This window comes from Amblyomma maculatum, chromosome 6, assembly GCF_055883805.1.
Source record: "Amblyomma maculatum isolate TAMU_Amacu chromosome 6, ASM5588380v1, whole genome shotgun sequence".
In the NCBI taxonomy this organism is placed as follows: Eukaryota; Metazoa; Arthropoda; class Arachnida; order Ixodida; family Ixodidae; genus Amblyomma; species Amblyomma maculatum.
In genome coordinates, this window is record NC_139349.1 from 137,124,778 (window position 1) to 137,146,736 (window position 21,959).

Here is a 21,959-nt window from a genome sequence, read left to right on the forward strand (position 1 = left end):
ACTTACTTTATATAGACGTTGACCTGGCTAAAGTAAAGTAAGTCATTCGAATCCTGTGGCGGCGATCATATGGCGGCGGCATCTAAAACAAGCGAATGCGTGTGATTTTGTTTCCCTGTGGTGCAGTCGCACAGTACCTGCGGTTACATGTGATGACTGCAGCTGAGATCGTCCACCAATAGCTTAATTTTAGCACCTGTAGCTCGAATGCAATGGCTGGTCCAGATTTCGCAGAGGTTTGGTCATTCATTGAACAGCGCATCATGCGTCACAGGGTAGGTTACAGATATATCATTTGATTATATTCCCTTATTGGGATGCTTATAATGCGCTTTCCGCAGGCCACCGAGACCATAAGCGACCATGAATGGCACGCTGTCATGAGAATGCTGCAGCAAAGTGAAATAACTTCTATTTTGACCCCGTGGTTCGCTCACGAATATGAGAAGCAACTGCGGCGAGAAATCGTGCCGGATTTCTGGTCTTGCTTCACATCTTTGGCTGAGCCGAGCCTGAAAGACGCCCGGGTCAGTTTAAACGTTACATTGCACGCAGAAGTAGAGTTTCAGAGCTTTCTTTTTAGTTTAACGAGCATAACTATTCTTTCTCTGTAGGTTGCCTTCACAAAAGCAGTGGCAGGACTTCACATAGCGATAGAAAAGCGTCTTTCAAGTGCCCGCTTCATCATCTCCACACAAGAGACGCTTGGCGCCGGCGACGCGGCAGTGCCACGAATATCACTTGTGGACTTAGTTTATGACAGTCTCCAGGCATCCCTCAAGCTATCGGTCCCCCCAGAGTTCAATAAGGTCTTGCTGAAGTTCTACTCGGCGGCATTTCGAGCGTTTCATCGTGTAGCAGGTAAAAATGAGTCGTGCAGATTCTTGACATAGCTGGACATGGTTATTACGAGTTTATATGAATATGCAATAAAATTATTGATGTGAAAACGCTGGCTGCTGATGCACGCTTTCCGTTTTAGACCAGTATCTGATAAGAAATGGAGGAATGAGCGGTGTCAACGAAATTGGGTCGTTGTGTTTTTGGCATAATGTGCATGCAGTTGCAGAGGCATTGAAGCTTTTAAATTTTAGGAAACTTGTCCGGCACACAATTTGAAGTTGAAAATATCTTCCCTTCATTTTCTAACAAATGTCTGCCTTCATGATGCACTTCTGAAACATCAGTGCCGTCTTGGTTTACAGGAGATGATGATGGAAGTGATTCATTTGAGTGCCCTGGTTGTGAGCTTGATGCTGACAGCTGTGAATGTCCCCACCTTCTTGAAGATTTTGATGGCATTAACAAGAGACTGTGAGTTCACTGGGTAGCCTTGTTTTCACATTGAGACAAAATATGTGTGTTCATCTCTGCCCCTTCTTGTTTAATGTAATATGATGGCCGACATATCTTTATTCTAGACATGATCTTCGCCTACTGGATGCCGTTGTCCGAGATGCTGTTTCTACAGTTGCGTACAAGTACATTGAACAACATATACAGAACACATGCAGGGGGAACTTTGAGAGCAGATTCTTGGACAGCCTGGAAAAGGTACTACAGTAAGCAATTCTAGATACCTGTACATTTCATGGCTGATGAGAGTGCACTTTCATTATACTTAATCATTGAAATTCGTGAACAAAGCTTGTCATTTTTTTTTAAATCTTTCTTGCTAGCAATTTCTCACTTTTGAAATAAGATGGCAGGCCACTTTTATTGCCGGTTCAAATCTTGTCTTAGTGGCTGACTACAACTGTCATGGAATGGTTTCGTCTACTGTACAAGTATGACACTGGGGCTGAGACAGAGGGAGCTCTAAAATCTTTGGAGGTATGCTTTTTTCTCTCTCTCCTTTATGGTCTGTGAAGCATTCTGTGGCGTTGCAGTGCTGACATGTGACAGTTTTATTTTTTTTCTTACATTAGGATCATTTGCGGCATTTTCTGTATGACACCTACGTCATGGCACGTGTGGACCAACTTTTTAACATAATCATCGAGTTTCCCGAATCACAAGCAGCGTTGGAAGACCTCAAGGATTGCCTGGAAAGAACAAATCTGAAATCGAAAGTCATACACTCGTTAAAGAGCTCCATGGAGAAACGCCTCTTGCACCCAGGTACTCTTATTTATTTTTTTTTTTTTGCTCTAAGGAGCTTTTGGTGCTAGTGTTTGGTGATTGTAAAAGCTTGTAGCACAGAGCTTACAGTTGACCCGACAGGAATTTATTTCCAACATTTTAACAGACTGTCTTTTTTCACAAGGAACGTAGAAGGGTTGGCAATGGGCTTTTAAAGCCAGCAACTAGTAGCATATTTACAGGTTGTGAGTAAGGAAGGGATGTGCCATGAACATGGCAGAAATATGAGTTTAAAATGTTTCAAATGCTAGTGATTTATGGTCCAGCTAGCACTGTAAAGATATCGGCATAAAGATGTGAAGTGCCCAAATGTGTGCAAGTTTAATTGCTTTTCTCCTGCTGGGTTTTGGAGCAGCAGCTTTACATAGCGTTGCACCTTCCTGGCATTCTTCTTTTCCTTATTTTTGCAGAGCTGCAAGATGAAAATTTGAGCTGAATGAATTGCTGGAGAATTAATTTCCTGTTTTGCTTTCTTGAATTATATGGATCTGTGGTTTGTGGTTGTAATTTTTAGTTACTGTTGCCGCCCTCACATGTCCTAGTCATGACCTTGAGAATATCAGCTTTAGCCATACATGGGCACCCTCATGAGGAAGAGTTCTCATGAGGACGTTCTTACTCCCATCTCATGAGTAGTAATTCACGTGGTGAGGTGAGGGGAGATTTTCAAAGAAAAATTTGCTAGGGTGAGGGAGGGCAAAGAAGGTGTGATTACATGGATTGAGGGCTAGGGCATGTCATAATATTCGTGTCTGCACTGGCCTTTCATTAAGTTTGATGTATTGGGCACGCCGTTTAGAAAACATGGTGTAGGAATGACTTAATTAAAACAATTAAATACGGACATGTACATAGTCTAAAGGCAAGGGCACAGATGTGTTTGACCAGTTGCTGCCCACCTCTTGAACTCTTTGTCCGTATAGCTCAATCGTTTTACCTCACTTGCTTTGTGCGATCGCTTAAATTTAAAACATTTATGCATCCTTTAAATGTGACAGCATTAGAGTGCACATGTACATAAAAACCTGGTGTGTCACGAACGTCACAAAATTTTCTGATTGGTGAAGCACAGAGATTGACATGTGTTCTCAATTTTGCCTCTCCTTCTTCACCCTCACCTTGCAGTATTTGGCCTTCTCTCACCCTCATTTTGTGAGGACGAGGGTGGCTCTTTTTGGGTGTGGTAACATTTGTGTGGCAACAAAAAATTTATGGTGTAGAAGATTAAACTGAAAAATTTTCCTGCCCCTCAATTTAAACTCTTGACATCCATACCGAGGAGGACTAATGTTCAGGGTATTGAAATCAGTGATGGTGTAGTGTAGCCTTGGGAATCTATGATAAATGTTCAGTGTGAATTCCTTCATTTTACTTGCGAAATCAGCTGGTGACATTGCCTATATAAGCTTCATTTTTGGTGGTTGGTTCATTGTTAGAATGCCATAGTCTGTAGATACAGGCGAACTTAAATTTTTCCTCACTGCCCCTTTCATCTGCTAAGACTTTTAGCAGGTGTCACAAGTTAGTAGAGAATACCGCCACAACTTTCATTTTGCACCTTTATATAAGTGCTTGGGCAACAACTCTGCACACTTGTAGATGCACGACGTCTGCTCTGCTTGTTTCCATGTTACGTTTTGCAAATCGCACTGTTTTAGGCGTGGAAACGACCCAGATCTTGACCGCATACATATCAGCAATCAAGGCTTTGCGTGTCCTGGACCCAACTGGATACATTTTGCAGCTTGTCTGCGAGCCAGTTTGCAAATATTTACGGTGGGTTGCCTTGACGGCTTTAGTTTTATTCTGTTTATGTTTTGCATGCTTCATTAATGAGAGAAAGTATAGTGTTTTTATTTTATAATAAAATGGCTTAGTGTTGTCTGCGTGTTGCATGTCATTAATGCGTTTGTCTTGAAATAAAAGTTTAATACTTCATGCTCGAAAAAAAAAAAGGACTGCTTTGCATTGAAACCTTGCTTAGGTATGTTTGTCGTTCAACACTTTTAAATTTGTTATACAAGGAGTCATAATTTGCATTAAACCAATTCTGGATGGTCATTCTTCTTCAGCTGCTTTTCTTGGTACACTGAGTACAGTTAAGAGGCTTCATAGCCTACTATGATAAATAACGTCTGAAATGAGCTGTAGTTATGTAGCTGAATAAAAGTATTGACTGCTGCAAAAATTACCATTATTGTGACCAATCTCATTTTCTAGAAAGGTGATTTGATCATTTATTGCGGTTCCCATGTAGTAGTGTAGATGATTTGGCTATTTAGTGAATGCATTGTCTAAAAACAGTGCAGCACTCAAGGATGAAGGTGACACACATGATTGCAGACTTTTAAATTATGATGCCTCAGTAAGCTCGCTTGTTAACTTGCTAACAAGCAGAAAGATAAGTTAGCCACAGAGATTATTTGTTTGGTTTGGTTGATTTGTTTTGTAGGGTTTGATGTCCCAAAGTGACTCATGCTTTGAGGGACACTAGAGGAGGGTTCCTGCAGTTTCAACAACCTGAGGTTCTTTAACATGCACTGATGCCTTGAAGTATGCAGGTGCCTTTCTTTTTGCCTGTATTGAAGAGTGGCTGCCGCAGCTGGAATCAAGCCTATGTTTTTGGGATTGGTAGTCGAGCACCCTAACCACTGATTCACCACAGCAAGGGCAGTGCATTTACTGAAGCATATGAAATAGTGAAACTTGGTGATAACTGTGTGAGCAGTTCTATGATGGCTTTATATATATATATATATATATAAACTCTTCTTTTTAATATGAACCAGAAGATGTGCTAACGGTTGCGTAGCTATTGTGGATTACTGTCATTTTTCACTTTTTATGCTCATTTGTCCTGTGCATATATTTTCAAAGCATTGTCCTATTAAGCACCAGTTGACACTGTCATGTCTTTCTGTGAGATGAAATCTTTTGTCCAGTGTGTCTTTGTCAACTGTGAGAAACAGCCCTGCTGACACTGCTCGTATCTCCACTGTGCAGGACACGGGAGGACACAGTAAGGTCCATAGTTTCCAACCTGACGGACGACAACTGTGCGGAGCTCGAGGGGGAACTGGTGAAGTTCACACCTATCGCTGTTGAAGACAGTTGCCTGAGTGATGACGATGATGAAGACTGGCAGAACTGGCAGCCAGCTCCAGTCGGGAATGAACAGGGTGCGTAAGAACTCAGCATAAACAGAACACAGACAGAGCCGTGCTGTATGGTGATCAAATGACATCTTTAATCTCGCAGTGGCATAGGTTAGGAAAGTAAACTATGGCATAGGTTGATGTGGAAAAAGCAATTTCAGTTTCATGTCGCGCTCACGTCTCGATCCGCACATCACAAGTGCAGCGGATGGGGCTTTGCGAAAAGCCACACTGATCATAGGAGTTCTAATTGGTTACTGGTACACCACAAAGGTAATAGTAGTGTTTCAATTAAGATTGGGTACAGTTGATTCCTGTGACTCCTTCAACGCCGAAGCAGGCCACGTGAGAGCCGCGGCAAGCCTTTGGTCAGCTAAGCTGGCTTCCCCACATGACAGCAGTGTCGCGTTGAAAACAAGCATGCTAGACTGAAGGTCCCTTTCAAGTCTATTTGACATTCCCTGTGTGACGCAGTTTTACATCGTTAGTGTTGCCAGCACGTGCCCAAGGATGCAGCCAACCCTGCCCTATGCATGTTAAATAATCTTGGGGAAGTGCCATTAGGAGAAGCACTCCTTGCAGGAGCACGGTGCGCAATTCAATACTATATCAGATGTGTGTAATGGGAGTATAGTGAAAACACTGGTGCACTTTTGCACAGGATTTCCATGGAGATAATCAGACATTTCAGTATAAGGAATAATTTGATGTATCCAATTTCATTATGTCCAGTATCGACTGTAATAACATGCATGCGTTAAAACTTTTTGTCTACTTTTGGAATGTATTCATACAAGGCCATCCCTGTCTAGGGAAAGGATCTTTCAAGGATTCGCAGAAGTGGCTGTGATTCAAGTGTTAAATTAAAGTAAATATTTAACAACAGTGATAAAAAAAAATTAAAAAAAACCAGCATGGCCTTCCTTGGCAACTGTTTGGTTGTGTTTAGATATGTTTTAGTTGTAGTCATTCCAATGCAGAAAGTTGGCTCCAGATTTGGGAATGCCACCTCCAAGCTCACTGGTTAGCTGCGTTGCATATGATGAAACCAACCAAAGTTCAGTAAGTAAGGTTTGGAGGAAGTTATAATGAAAGATAGAATATGTATGCAGGTTGAGTACATCTGAAGGCACACTTCATTTCTTTTAAAGGTTGTTCATTGCAAAGACCGAGACGTAAATCAACAATACCAGAGTAACAGAAGCACATTCAAGGGCTATATGCTTCTCATGTCGTTTCCTTCCCTCGGTGTCATTTCCGTGTTGGTTGTCGCCTTTTATTTCCTTTTTTTCCTTGGTCCTTTGTGTGTTTGAATAAACGCTTTTCATGCGTGCATACATTTACTACACTGTGCCCTTTATGCTCACTTAAACAATTAGCAAAAAAAGTTTACACACAGCACAGGAATTGGTTACCTCAGATTGTCTAATTGATTGAACTTGGTTGCAGTCAGCACAAGGTGTTTGGCGGTGTCATCACAACATTATTTTGAACTGCCCTACTTTCCAGTGCTATTGCTGGGACATCATCTCATGAGAGGTGTGTCGTGTGTGTTGTTTTGCTGCCTTCACAGCAGTCCAGGTGTCCAAAGGAGCACGGTCATCGGACATAGTCAGTATGTTGGTAAACATCTACGGAAGCAAAAAGCTTTTTGCATCAGAATACCAGGTGAGTGTGCTAAATATTTTTGTAGCTAATAAATTATGTACTGACGTTGCGACTTAGATTAATGTACGTTAAGCACCTCCGCCAGTGGATGAGTTGTTAATGGGATAGACTGCTGGTCCAGAGGACATGGGTTCTATCCTGGTTATAGCGGCCTTGTTTTGATGGAAGTTAAACGAAAAGCACCCTTGCACTATATGATATTAGTGCATGTTAAAGAACCCCAGTTAGTCAAAATTATCCGGAGGCCTCTGCTACGACGTTCCTCCTAGGCAATGTTGCTTTGAGGTTTTAAGTTAACCCTGTACACCAAATGAATGTGCAATGTTCTCACCACTTTTTCTTCAGGAAGTTTTACAAATTTCCTTGGCAGTTATGGAGTAGACTTGCACATGCTTTTGTTAAAATATTGCTGATTAAAAATATGCTCGAATGAATACTGTTGTTATTGTGTAAACTTCAAAACTTATAGGTAAAGAAATTAGGTGCGAATTACTGGGATTATTAAAAATTTCTTTTAGCAGAGTGTTAAAAATGAGTGCCATGTCTAAAACGCATTGCTCCAGAAGCTGTTCTCAGTAAAGCAGATAAAACGAGCAAATATTTTTAACGCGGCAGTGCTAAAGGGGATGTTGCGCTGGAAATGCGGCATTGGTGTCGACATTGTGAACAAAGAATCATGGACATGGCGCTGGCAGGTGGCAGCTTGGTAGCTGACATGGCTAAGCATTGACCCTTCGATGGTTTGTGTGACTTAACGAGAGCACATACTAGAAGAAAGTTTGGAGGAGCTGCCAACTCGGATTGGTCATTTGATGTAGGAAGGTGGAAGAAAAACCAACCTTCCGGTGCTGTTGGATGCCGAGTCAAGCACACTACTCCAGGGCACGTAGGCACATTCATACTGCTTGGTTAAAGCAGTGCTTTATGTATTGGATGGTAGCATATGCTCTTGATTCATGACCTTAAGGCAGAGCTTAGTAATTTTTTTTAAAGGCGGTTTTGAATCAAAAGCCTGAATATGTGATGTCTCGAGGGCCAAAGCATCAGTTTGAATGAACTCGAATATTGAATTGAATGAATTCGAGCGAGAGTCCAGTGTATGGACATTAGATTGTGATGCTTTCTGAGACATTGAGTGAAAGTAGTGCTGTCGAAGCTCAGTGTAACAAACCTTTAGTGAATTAAATTTGTGACACAGAGAATATTTTGCACTCACCTGCATCACATAATCATTTTTAAGTATTTTGATGAACTGACCTTTTGCTGGAGCGTTGATCTAATGCATCACGTCCACATGTCAGAAGCCCTCTTGGCAAGTAGAAATAAAGCATTGGAACATTTCTTTACATGTGTTTTTTTGCATACAAACATCTACATATGATAGAAAAACCCAGTAGTGAGTGCGTGGCCGTTGAGTACGTAATTCATATTTCGTGCACTCCTTATCATAAGTATGCATAGCATAGTTTGGTTTGGTGTATGGTGTTTAATGTCCCAAAGCGATTGAGGCTACTTCAGGCTATGAGAGAGACGCTGTAATGGAGGGCTCCGGAAATTTCGATCACCTGGGGGTGCTGTATTTATGCAACGACCATACGTACTGTAATCCTTGTGTCAGAAGTGCACTTGGGTAGAAAATGAGAATGCCAGCATTGTGATGGCTCGTGGCTTAACAAAGGCTATGAGCCGTATGGGTATTTTCAACAAAATGGCAGCCTAACTCTATCGGATCACCGCAGCGTTGTGTAGGCAGCCATGGTGGCTGCTGCTGTGGACAGTTTGGGGAAACTTGTATATTTCTGAATACAAGCCGAGTATGAATGTGGGAGAAAAATATCTTCGAACATCTGTTGAGGAAAAAAATTAAAATAGCAAACATTGTTCATCTTGTTTATTTCAGAAATAATTTGGTATTGCAAATAATATTCAGCGAGAATTGCACAGAACTACATACCCTGCTGTACAATCCAGTATAAATTTTATACAAGGATGCCGTGTACTGGTTTTTATACAGGAAGGGCCTGCATGAAACCGGGTGGACTGTCACATCGCTGTTGAATGCAGTGAACTCTTGTCAATTCAGCCCTAAAAAGAACAGAAGAAAATTGAGAATTAATCGAAAGCTTGAAATGGGCCAGAAAAACTGCCGAAAACCGTCTTCGTCACAGTAAATTTATCTGATGAATACCGGTACGATGGTTGTTTGCATTTGAGAAGAAATCGAAGGGAAAAACGACATTTTTTTTAGTCAAGGGCCTCGCTTTGCACACACACTGCCGAAAAGGCCCTCCTCACAAAAGGGATGGACCACAAAACGGCCCCTTCGAGTTTTGAGGATGCTTCACTGCACAGTCTATGCCATTGAGCACTGCGGTTAAGCGCGCAGTGCAGTGAAACTGTGGTGAATTCGAAAATCTTTAATGTTTTTGGCGGTTTTCGAATGCTCAGAAATTTCGAATATCAGTTTTTCAAATACAAATATTAATCGATAAAAATTACTAGGGACTTTAGCGACTAAAGTAGTGAAAGGCGAAAGCCTGAGAAGTCTCATCTTGTCTAGCGTTTCTGCCATCTGCAATCCCACACTTGAATGCGCCAAGGAATGCCACGCAACAGGAGTGATGGCGTACCATCCAAACGAACACTTGTTGGAGAAAGTATGACAGGTACCGCGACTTTCCTCCAGAAATCTCATCTTGTCTACCGTTCCTGCCATCTGCAATCCCACACTAGAATGCGCGAAGGAACGCCACGCGACAGCCGCCGCAAAAGCAGGACACACTTTGTCCACGACAGTATGAGCCACAAAAGGCTTTCGTCTTAACAAACATATTTGCTTGGTATTTGAAATTTTGAATATTTGCATACCCCTATTCATAAGTCTGGAACAAGCTATTCTGTTAAAAGTACAACCATGCCTTCCATAGCAGGAATGAAACAGGAGAGGTTTCTAAGAAATTGCACTAGTGACAACCACAAGTATGCACATATACCATGACAACCACAAGTATGCAAGTATACCATGCCTAATAATATCAGTTAGGCATGACATGAAATAAAAACTTTTCATTCCATTTCTATTAATTTTTTCTGGGCTGTTTTGGCAAACTAATGTACCCATGCAATTAGTTACCTGCCACATAACAGAGTAGTGTCACCAAAGGCATAAATGCACAAAACTATAATGGCAGTAGCACTGTACGGTTTTTGCTTCAACTTTTCTTGCCCAAAAGCATTTTTATGAATTGCCTGCTATTCTCTGGGTAAGCTCTTCCACACTGCCTTATTGCCAAACTAGTAGTAATCACTCAATTAAGAACCAAGTACAGTACATTTGTTCTGAGGCTTGTAAATTCTGTGTGACTCAATGAGGGGTCACATATCAGTGTAATTCACATTTAGATTCGGCATATGCCCACTGCTGCAGTTTTCTGTGCAGCCAATGTAGCCCCATGGAGACATCGACCAAAAAAAGCAGCTTGATTTTATTGATTGGAAGAGGATTTTTCTAAATGGCTCACCAACAACGAAAAGAGCGGGAGACTGGTCCGGTTTCTCGCGGAAAATAATTTACATGAGTTTCTATAATATGCCTTATGGCAAGCTTGCTTAAAAAAAAAAAAAGAATTGCTTACTTGTAATGATGTGCGAGCAAAACGAAAGACCACCTCTGTATTGTGATGTAAGCATGCGTTTGAGAGGCTACAGGGGGTGGAAATAAATCTAAAGCACTCCACTGTAGCATTCCTAGTGCTGTAGAGCCCCGCTTTAGTAAACTCAAATATAGCAAAAACTCAGATATGGTTAGGTGAAACTGAAGGGCCCAGTTCACCTTCCATAGATGACTGTACAACCCTCCCCCTTATAGTAAATATGGGCTTTAGTAAAGTGCATCTGGCCATGCCAACTACTTCCCACGAAAAATGAAATCTCCGCACGCGTACCACCCAGGATCGCTAGGCAAATCTTTTTCTTTTTTCTAAAGAAGAAAAAATATATATAATAACACCGTGTACTTTATTATTATTTTTTTTTCAATAGCTTTACCACCAGGCTCAGCAGCATTGAGGAGAAACCACATTTACGTAGACCTTAGAGCCGTAAGGGGAAGCATGCAGCGCGTAGGGGAATAAAAATGTAAACCTGGCTACAAACATAGTAAAAAGGTGGCACAATCCATTTAAAAAGAGAATAAAAGGGCAACGAAAAATAAGGAAGTGAAGAAATGGCCGAGCATTGAAAGCACTGTGCAGCATGAAGCATGAGGCAGCAATGGCAAGAATTGGTGGGCGCAGCTAGTGCGGTTTTGCAGTGCTTGACTGCCACGCGCATTTATCACCTGTTGCCTCTGAAAGGACAGATGACCTTGGCATGAAAAAGTTTGAGAGTTTGATTTCAGGATACGATATTGGCAGCAGGTAAAAAATGTAGTGTTCAATTTATCCTTTGTTGAGCAAGATGACACTCAGGAACACATTTTTCCTGTCTTTTTGACACGCTGCATTGTCCAGGTATTGCTTGCCAACCGGCTGCTGTCTGGCAGCTTTGCTGACACGGAGCGTGAGGTGCGGTACCTGGAGTGCTTGAAGCTGCGTTTTGGCGAGTCCCAGCTGCATGCCTGCGAGGTGATGCTGAGGGACCTGGCTGACTCTCGCCGCCTCAACACCCACCTGGCATCTGGCGAGACCCCAGGATACACTGCAGGGGTCGGTTCTCCTTTGGCACTCTGGCATGTCCAGCAAAGGCTTCGCACATGAGTTTAATGCAGCATGCTTCATCGAGGTTCTTTTAAACCAGATGTTATTGAGCCAGCAGTGTTGCTGAAAATAGCCTTTTGTTTTGGCTGAAATAGAGTTGCACCAAGCTATATGATTACCATCTTGCTGTGGTGAAGTTGTTTGCTCTACTGTGTGCGAATCCTATCAGCTCACTTTTATGCATTTCGCTACATTTCCTTTACTACGTGCAATTTTTGTCAAAAGGGTAGAGTCCAGCAGGTCTGCTTCTGAGCCACTTCGTGTTTCGAATCCCTTGATGGCTAGAAGATTTTTTTTGTTCTACCCTCTGCAATAAGAAGTACCCCCACTAATGCTAAATCAGTGCCACTAAACGGCTCAGAAGCAGACTCCCTGGGCTCTACACTGTTGACAAAGGCTGTACCTGTGGAACTGTTTGTATTACTCACAATATATTTTTGTAATTGGTGTTCTCTGCCCACTTATGAAATGGTTGACCAAGCTGTTGAGTGGCGTGGCAAGTATAAGTGATGTTGGCATTGTTTCATAGAACATTTCTCACACCATAGCACACCAAAGTCGTTAGATGTTTTGTGCATTAACAGGGGCCCACTTTTGTTTCTCTGCTGCTCCTGCAGGAAGTAGATGTGTCAGCCATAGTGATATCGGCCCAGTTCTGGCCCCCCTTCAAGGACGAGAAGCTCGCCCTACCCCCACCCGTGCAGGCATCGCTCGACCGCTACACGCGTGCCTTTGAGGCCATCAAGGGCAACCGTACCTTGCAGTGGCGTCCCAACCTGGGCCAGGTAACCCTCGAGGTGGACACGGGCACCCGCACACTCCAGCTAACTGTGTCACCCATGCATGCCACCCTCATCTACCACTTCCAGGAGAAAGGTGAGCGGGGCAGCTGTCTGGTCTTCCATGTGCATAAACTGCTCTCTACTAGAGGCTTTGCGTTTCAGGTGCTACTTCATATTTGATTGCGATTTGATTGGCTGCAGTTTATACACAGTACAGTCAAACCCGGATATATCGAACCCGAAGGGGATCGCGAAATAGTTCGATATATCGATAATTCGATATACAGAAATCGGCTTGTGACGGCACTTACGATGCGAAAAACCGATACCGTATTTGTTGCGTAATCAACCCACTTGCATAATGAACCCACCCCCCACTTTTGCACCCGAGAATTTGAAAAAAAAAAGAATGCGTAAAGGCCAGCTCGCCCACATGCAAACGACTGAGCGATCTCAGCGACGAGCGGCAGCGACAGAGCGAAAATTTTGAAACTTGTTAGTCTCGCCGCTCGAGCCACCGCGGCAGCTCAAAACAAGGTTTCTGTGTCGCTGCGGCGGCAGAAATCGCGAGCATTGTCGCTTGCATGTCGATGGCGCACGTCAGTCCGTTTCGGTCGTCTCATCCACAGCTCATTGGCAGCGTGCCAAGATCCTGCGCAGCGATAACATCAGGGCGCGTTTATCTTTTGATAGCTCCTGCGGTGGCGGGGAGTGAACTTGGCAGAACTTGGCAGAGTGCCCGTGATGGCTTGATTGCACAAGCCTGGTTCGATTTATCACACCGCGCTTGGGGCGGGCGTCATGATCGCAGCAGCTGACCGCGTGCTTTCGCTGATGCATACATGCAAGGATAAACGATAAGAAATAAAATAAACATCCCCGCAAAAAAAAACAAAAAAACCCGGCCGCTTCTTAACGTCCGCAGCCGCCATATCTTACGCTACGAAGCGCGTACAGCACAACGATAAGAAAGGATGACTCTCGAAAAAAAAAAGAAAGAAAGAAAAAAAAAAGAACAGAGATAGCTGCTGCTGCTTAACATCCAGCAGGCGTCATAGCCACATCTGCGTCGGCCGCCGCACGCAGAGGGTTCGCAACACATGCTGGAGAAGGCATCCGACGTCTGTCTGAAAACGGGCTGAGCTGGCTTGGCGCATGCGTTGCGCTTGCTGAAGGAGAGAAATAGCTCGGCAAAAGAATGGGCACACCCACGCACATGGCTTGCAAACGGCATGTGTTGCCGCGCGGGAAACAACAACTGCAGATGCGCGCGCCTTTGGGGAATGGGCGCTGCGCTGCCCAGACCAGCCGTCGCCAAACTGTCCCCTCTCATTCCTTCCGCGCGTGGCTTGAAAACGTCACGCGGCAAACGGCCAAGGGTGATGCGATCGTCTTCGGGGAAGGCACACTTTCCAGTGCGTGGTGCGGAGTTCGATATATCGAACGATTGGTGAAATTGAGTTCGATATAAGACGCGGATTTTCTATACATTTACATGGGATTTTCAAGGGGATATTTCGTGAGTTCGATATAACCAAAATCCGATATATCCGGGTTCGATATAACCGGGTTCGACTGTAGTACATATTCTCATACCACTTGTAAACACTAAACATACCTAACAAATTTCCCTTCATATGTTAGAAATTAACTTGGGCTGATACCGCAGCTCACTGATCATACACAGGCGATTTATTTAAATAACTGGAGCAGGAAATGGTTCAATTTAACGTTTAGCCTTCACATTTGTTGTGATGGAAAGGTATGACCAATAACTCTGTGTGCCTTTCCTTGACCTGCATTTGCTTTTGAGCAGAAACAGGGGAAAGTTATGGTTGTTGATGTAGACATAGCAGGTTGCTCCCCTTTGTTGAAATTGATTGTCTGATCTGAACCTCGGCAATCCTGGGGCTTTTAAATATTCTCCACCTAACAGTTTTCAAAATATGCTGACGAAACCTGCACCTCTTGGCTGTCCAAAATCTAATGCCAAACAAGAATGCGTAAAAAAAAGAATATCAGTAAAAATTTATTAATTATGCTGATGACACCAGCTTATTCTGCTTCTCCACTGCTATTAATCAACTAACGGATTCTGCGAACATAGTACAGTCGATCCCGGTTATATCGAACCCGGATATATCGAATTTTGGTTATATCGAACTCACGAAATATCCCCTTGAAAATCCCATGTAAAAGTATAGGAAAGCTGCGTCATATATCGAACTTAATTTCACCGGTCGTTCGATATATCGAACTCCGCACCACGCACTGGAAAGTGTGCCTTCCCCAAAGACGATCTCATCACCCTTGGCCGTTTGCCGCGTGACGTTTTCAAGCCATGCGCGGAAGGAATGAGAAGGAACAGTTCGGCGACGGCTGGTCTGGGCAGCGCCGCGCCCATTTCCCAAAGGCGCGCGCATCTGCAGTTATCGTTTCCCTCGCGCCAACACATGACGTTTGCAAGCCATGTGCGTGGGTGTGCCCATTCTTTTCCCGAGCTATCTCTTTCCTTCAGCACCATCTACACATGCGCCAAGCCAGCTCAGTACGCTTTCAGACAGACGTGGACGATTTCTCCAGCGTGTGTTACGAACCTTTTGCGCGTGGGCGGCTGACGCGTTAAGAAGCGGCAGCTGTCTCTTTGTTGTTTTTTTTTAGAGTCATCCTTTCTTATCGTTGTGCTGTTCGGGCGTTAAGCGGCGTTTTTTTTTTTTTTTTTTTTTTTTTTTGCGGGAGTCGTTTATCCTGCATGTATAAATCAGCGAAAGCACGCGGTCAGCTGCTGCGATCATGACGCCCGCCCCAAGCGCGGCGTGGCCTGTGCAATCAAGCCATCACGGGCACTCTGCCAAGTTCGCTCCCCGCCACCGTAGGAGCTATCAAAAGATAAACGCGCCTTGACGTTATCGCTGCGCAGCATCTTGGCACGCTGCCAAGAAATGAGCTGTGGATGAGACGACCGAAACGGAGTGACGCACGTCATCGACATGCAAGCGAAAACGTTGGCGATTTCTGCAGCGGCGACACAGAAACCTTGTTTTGAGCTACCGCGGTGGCTGGAGCAGCGAGATAAGTTTGAAATTTTTCGCTCTGTCGCTGCCGCTCGTCGCTGAGATCGCTTGCATGTGAGCGAGCTGGCCTTTGCGCATTTCTTTTTTTTTTTCAAATTCTTGGGTGAAAAAGTGGAGGGTAGGTTTATTATTCGAGTGGGTTGATTACGCGGCAAACACGGTATCGTTTTTTCGCATCGTAAGTGCCGTCACAAGCCAATTTCTGTATATCGAATTATCGATGTATCGAACTATTTCGCGATCCCCTTCGAGTTCGATATATCCGGGTTCGACTGTATTGACTGCTGTGGTGGAATGGTTGTCCCTAAATTCTTTGACAGTAAACAAAGAAAAAAGAAAGGCAATAATATTTCATACTACAGTAAAACCTTGTTAAGCCGTAGTTGGCCGGAACTCGGAAAAAGTATGTACTAAATGGTACTACGACTTTACAGGAGTAGTGTAAAATTACCCACTTACCTGCCAAAAAAGCAAGCGGAAACGGGCAGTAGGTCGAAAAAAAAAATGCAGCCTTTATTTTGCACTGCAAAGTCGGTAATCTTAATCTGATGCCGCGGTGCTCTAGCAGCGACAAGAGCAGCTTCAAACTCATTCAGGCCGCGAGCCAGCTTCTCGGCCAGTCCCCTTTTTTGGGCGAACAGCCGCATGATGCTCACAGCGCGCGCAGCTTCTGCCACTATTGGGCCCAGGTCTTCCACACTTTCTGTGTCGTCGTCACTGTCAGTTGGAGCCACTTCCGCCATCACTGAGGCAACGATGGCTTCATCTGACATGTCTGGCGAAGTTTCCACTTCGTTGTCAACGTCCCTGAATTCAGAGAAGGTAATGCCTTCTGAAGAACCTTCCCTCTCAAGTACTTCGGTCAGCAGGCTCTCACATGTTTGGTCCGGGATGCCGGTGATATCGCTTGCATCGTCTGCGTCACCCGCGCACACTTCGCGAAAGCCTGTGTGCTTAAAACAGTTCCGCACTGTAGCAGACTTGACCTGCCGCCATGAGTTTTCCAGCAGGTGAATCGCACTCAGCAGGTCAATGGCGTACACCTTGCCACAGTCCAGTGCAAGCAGCATCCTGCGCAGCAGGTTCTTCCTCTAGAGCTGCTTGACAGCTCTAATGATGCCCTGGTCCAAGGGCTGGGCAATCGCTGTGGTGTTTGGTGGCAAAAATACCAGCTTCAGCGCCTTGAGGCCATCCACCGCAACCTGCGCCGATGCATTGTCAAGGATAATAGCAGCATTTCTTCCTTTCGCCTCAAAATGGCGATTTGAAGCGCACATACTCTTCAAAAAGCTTCCCAGTCATCCATGCCTTGGTGTTATTCCTATAAAGGACTCCTGATGGCAGTGGGGCACCTTTAAAGCACCTTGGCTTGGCTGACTTGCCAATGACGAGAAGTGGCAACTTCTCGCTTCCAGACATATTGCATGCGAATGCAACTGAAATGCGGTCCGTGGCATGCTTGCTGCCGGTGCACGGTTCTCCCTTGAACGCAAGTGTTCTATTCGGCAGCAGCTTGAAGAAAAGTGCGGACTCATCAAGGTTAAATATGTCGTCAGGCGCATAGTCTTCCAAAATTTGTCCAAGCTGGCCTTTCCATCAATCTTCTGCGCCTTCAGTGTCAGCCGCGGCGCCTTCTCTAGCTATGGTCTTCGTGCTTATTCCGTGCCTTGCTTTGAATCTGGCTAGCCAGCCATTGCTGCACACAAAGTTGTTATGGTCGAGCTGCGAGGCAAAAACCAGGGCTTTCTCAACGAGGAGAGGTCCGTTAACTGGTAGGTTTTTTGACCGAGCTGTTTTCAGCCATCGCACCAGCGCCTCCTCCACATCCAGAAATGTTGATCCTCGTAAGCGACATCTCTTCGCAGTCGCGGCAGCACTGCCTAATAGCTTTTCTCTGGCATTCCAAATGCCACGCACAGTCGAGCCCACTTATAACAATACTCAAGTACCAAGAAAATGTCATTGTTATAACCAATAATTGTTATAACCGGGTTTGCCAAAAAATGTAGTCAACATAAGGTTCAAAAATTTTAATCAAGCAGAAAAAAGTTGTCCACTACTTAACAAAAAAACCGTAGTCCATGAGCTTCGCTTGCTTCACAGAAAGCTTATTAACATTGGTCTAGAGAGCATCTAATTGTTCGACGTGCTCAAGTGGAAGGCCTCTTGAAAAAACGAAGTCTCGGAGGGAATAAATCATATGCAGGGCCTCCTGTGAGGACACTACTTGGAGAGGCTGATCTGCAGTGTTGTCATCGCTGTCGTTGCCCACCGCTCGCACATTTTCCACGATTGTCTCGTCAGTGAGGATTTCGGACGTTTTCACATCATCATCTGCATGCAGAAACTCATCCAGTCCCGATGCATCATTGCTGAGCGCAGACCACAGTTCTGGCATCCCTTCATTGGTCGGAGCTACGCAAGCATCAGCCGCGGCAGTCGTGCGATCCCGAACGAAGCCTGCTTCCCTGAAACAATTCTGCACCGTCGAAGCATTGAGTTCTGACCATGCACCGAAGATGAACTGAACTGCCATCAGTAGGCTAATCTTAAAATCAGGCTTAATCTTAAACCCCGCACGTATAAGCACTACGACGCCCGCCCGCACACAGCCGCCACTATCGCCACACAGAGAGTCGGTCGGGACGGCGGCGGGGACGCGACCATGTGACGGAGCGCGGAGGTGGGGGGGGGGGGGGGGCAAGGGTAGAGAAACTGAGTGCTCTCCTCTCTTCGTATCGTGGGCGCAGTCCACTCGTCTCGAGGGGTGGAAGGGTGACATGCGGAGCGAAATGCGCTCACTTTGCGCGATTGCGGACGCTCGCGTTTTCGTCGGAATCACGCATATTTTATTTTGAAGCTGGGTCACAGTAGCTGGTTTTAATCATTATAACTGTTAGTGCGGCAACCCATCATTGTAGTAAATGGATTTTTTTACTATTGGATACATAGTAAATTTGACGGTGACATGGCTGTTCATTGTTATAGCCGATATATTGTAATAACCGGTATCGTTATAAGTGGGCTCGAATGTAGTTGGCTGCAAGTCTCTCTCACGTGCCAGCACAGATTTTTTTGCCCCTCTCTCGATGGCACGAACAATCTCCACCTTGTTGTTTATACTAAGCTCCGATGTTTCTGTCCAAGCTTCGGCATGGTGCAGACGGATGGAGACGGATGGAGTGACGCAGACCGCTCAAAGTCACCTTGTCACACGTGCGAAAGAAAGTGAACCAAGGCCTAGGCGTGCAAGGGGCACTGAGCAAGAAGGGGTGGGTTGGTTGCTCGGACTGGTCCAAAATAGGGCCCACTAGGAGGAGGACGGAGTATGTGGATGACTCCGTGATCGGCTCCAGCGCCACAGCACTCGGAGGCCACAGTTAGTTTACGGCTTGGATTGGCGCGCTCGCCGCAAGATCGCGCTAGTTGTATTATCGTCATGACCATACTGCATGCAACAATCACATGTGGATAATAGGCGAGATGATAGGTATGCCTACTGCAGTCTGTGTGGTTTACGTATCGGTTATCCCCAACTTTGCCGCAAACGTGCAACTTGTTGAATGCATCTGCCAAGATGCCAGCACATGGGCAAACGGAAAACAACTCATAGTAATAGGCAATTTCAATGGGCACCTAAGTGAGCTGGATAGTGACACGGACAGAAATGGAACGCTTCTGCTGCAGCTGGCCGAGAACCTTCAGCTTGAGATTTCCAATTTACACCCGCTCTGTGAAGGACAATTCACATGGTGCGCACGTGGCAGTGCCACTACAATCGATTATGCCTTGGTGTCCACTGGCCTGTACGCTTTGTTCCACAAGATCACCATCGACGAGGAGGGATTACACAGTATGGACAGTGATCACAATTGTCTGCTCCTGGACTTAAAGGTCCACTGAAAGGGGTCACCAAGAAGGGTAAACAACGCCATAACACTGATAGTTATTGAACCACCCATTATTCTCCCGCAAAAATTTTCGATCTAACTTCTGCAACACCAGAGATATCGGCGATTAAAAAGGACCCTTCCATTTTCCCTCTCAACTCGTACGCCGAAGGGAGCCATAAAAAAAATGATTTCAAGCAATTTCAAAGCTCCGCTCAGACATACGTCACTTCGACGAACTTCCGGTTGCCATGCGCTCGCTCGCTGGTGTAACTCGCGTCAACCTGTCCTCGCTCGCACACGCCTGAGGAGTTCGCCAGTTCGCACAGCGACAGAGTAAACGCGAACCCGTGGTTACCCTATGTTACACGGCGGACCAAACCATGGTTACACCACTAACCACGGTTATCGCAAACCGAGCTTGACGACCTCGGTTTGCGTCGTCTAACCGAGGTTATGACGGCGTCTGTTGACGGAAGCTACTCGTCGGCGCCCGAGTGCGCGAAACGTACGAGCGGGTCTGCTTCACAAAGTTATTCATTTGCCCACTGTATCACGTTTAAAGATCGATGTATAGAATATGGTGCCGCCCGACGTCTTCGTACGGCTGACAGCGCAGCGACTGCGTACTGAAGCCTTGTCTTGCCTGCAGTATCGTTTGAACGGCTTGTTGCTGAGCAGAACGTCAAAAAATGCGCGCCTTAGCTATGAAAGTACACGAGTTTGCAACGCTTGCAGCACGGGATGCCGCGAGCAGGCTGAGGTAGTACGTTACACAATTACCGCGGGGGTGGGGCACGCGAGCGCGCCGAACGGCGGCGCCGTGCGTGACCGTCCCTCGTCGCTAGGCCTAAATTGTTTCGCTTCGAAGCCGCGGCGGTCGACGCTTTGGAACATGATCAATGCTGTCCTAAATCGTCTACTTATGAAACTGCCTTACAGTGAATCCTATCCTGCCATAGTAAAATAATTACAGGATCAACTCTGCCGACGTATTAATTGCAGAGCTAGTACGAGCAGATCGGATTAGCCAAAATGCACCAGCGGCAGCTGGCTTGAGCAGAAACTAGCTTGTATCACGGCTATCGCTCTTACCAGCAATTTTCTGCTGGTCAGCGATCCTCACGAGGGCTTCATACTTGATATTCGGCTCAGTATTCCAGACGCCAACAAATTTTGGCACGCTTTATTTCGGACATCGGTGCTAACGATCCGCCGTGTCGTTCGCGAATGGCATGCGGGAGGAGGGGCCACAGCGGCGGTGTTTACGGCGGTCGAGGAGGTGCTGCCATCGTGCGGTGCTTGACCGTGCTGTTGACGCCTCGTCGGACAACACTCCAGTACTCCTGAAACCACGTTATATAAATAAGATATTTGTAAATGCAGCTTCGTTCTGCCGATCCCTGCGTCGCTTCGGTTGTTGTACTTAATGGGCAATGGCCACCTAACCGATAAGGGCGGCGAGCTGTGTAACAGCCCGCACAGAGTTCGAGCAGCGCACGAGCAGACGACTTTCGCAGCTACCGGAAGTGTGTCCGTAATGTCATGGCTGCAGTGGCCGCAGCGAATGGCAGCTTCTAGCAAGCCTTGCCAGTCAACTCACCCGTGACGTCACGGTTTAAGGAAATAGTTCTATGCGACACCGCCAAGCGACATTCTCTCTGCCCGCGAATTTCAAAAAACGCTGTTTTTAAAAATTAATAATAAATCGCTGGCTTTGTTTCAAGGAGTTATACTTTGCGTTAATGCTCAAAAGGATGTGTTCTACACACTGAACACGTTTATCAGTGGCTTCTTGGGGGCCGTTTTCGTGGACCTTTAATCCGTTCTGGTTGGCGAGGCGCACGCAACCACCAACGGGACAAGGCCGAGTTTCGTCTTCTGAGTCGAAGCATCACGACCGTGATGGAGAAGTTTGAGCTATGCCCTCGTAGACAACAAGCCAAGTCATATGCGGACTTTATGAGTGCGCTATACTCGATCATGGATGGGTATATGACACACACAAGGCCGGGTACACGCACCCTGAAGAACCCTTGGTGGGATGCAGAAGTGAAAGCCGCATGGCAAAAGCGCTGACGGGCAAATCGGGACCATCGAAGGGCACTAAAATATGCCGACAGTGAAACATGCTCCGCAGCCTGTATCTATGTTTGAAGCACGAGGTACAGACTTTAGTGCAGGCCAAGCTTGCGGAGCAGAACCTGCGTATGATGCATTCACTGTCATCAGGCAAGAAGAGTGCATCAGAAAAGTTCTGGAAATATGTCAGGTCGCTGGATAGGCCTCCCCCGCCTACTCCCCCGCTAACAGACCCAGCAACTGGCCGGACAGTGGACAAACTTGGAGAGTTCCTCACAGACCACTTCACCGCAGTATTTGGGTTTACGGAAGTTGTGATCCTCGCCCGATAGACATTGTGCGCACTGCTACCGAAGCCGGGAATCAGGGTACCCAGAGCCAAACCGCTCTACGGTGGGTGGTCTCTAAG

General features: G+C 45.6%; 1 protein-coding gene across 2 annotated transcripts in view; it reads left to right on the forward strand.

Annotated features, from left to right (window-relative positions):
* The first annotated feature begins 34 nt into the window (after positions 1–34).
* The window catches only part of mr (anaphase promoting complex subunit morula), a 32,072-nt gene continuing 10,147 nt past the window's right edge, over positions 35–21,959 (forward strand). Inside the window, exons 1-12 of one of the 2 annotated variants that reach the window (XM_084607472.1) lie at positions 35–275; positions 342–527; positions 615–861; positions 1,206–1,314; positions 1,422–1,554; positions 1,744–1,833; positions 1,929–2,121; positions 3,801–3,918; positions 5,146–5,321; positions 6,871–6,965; positions 11,477–11,671; positions 12,340–12,598. In XM_084607472.1, coding sequence (XP_084463598.1) covers positions 213–275; positions 342–527; positions 615–861; positions 1,206–1,314; positions 1,422–1,554; positions 1,744–1,833; positions 1,929–2,121; positions 3,801–3,918; positions 5,146–5,321; positions 6,871–6,965; positions 11,477–11,671; positions 12,340–12,598 — 1,864 coding nt within the window. In that variant the 5' untranslated portion in view covers positions 35–212. The remainder of the gene's footprint in view (positions 276–341; positions 528–614; positions 862–1,205; positions 1,315–1,421; positions 1,555–1,743; positions 1,834–1,928; positions 2,122–3,800; positions 3,919–5,145; positions 5,322–6,870; positions 6,966–11,476; positions 11,672–12,339; positions 12,599–21,959) is intronic. The other variant, XM_084607474.1, reaches the window with a different exon arrangement.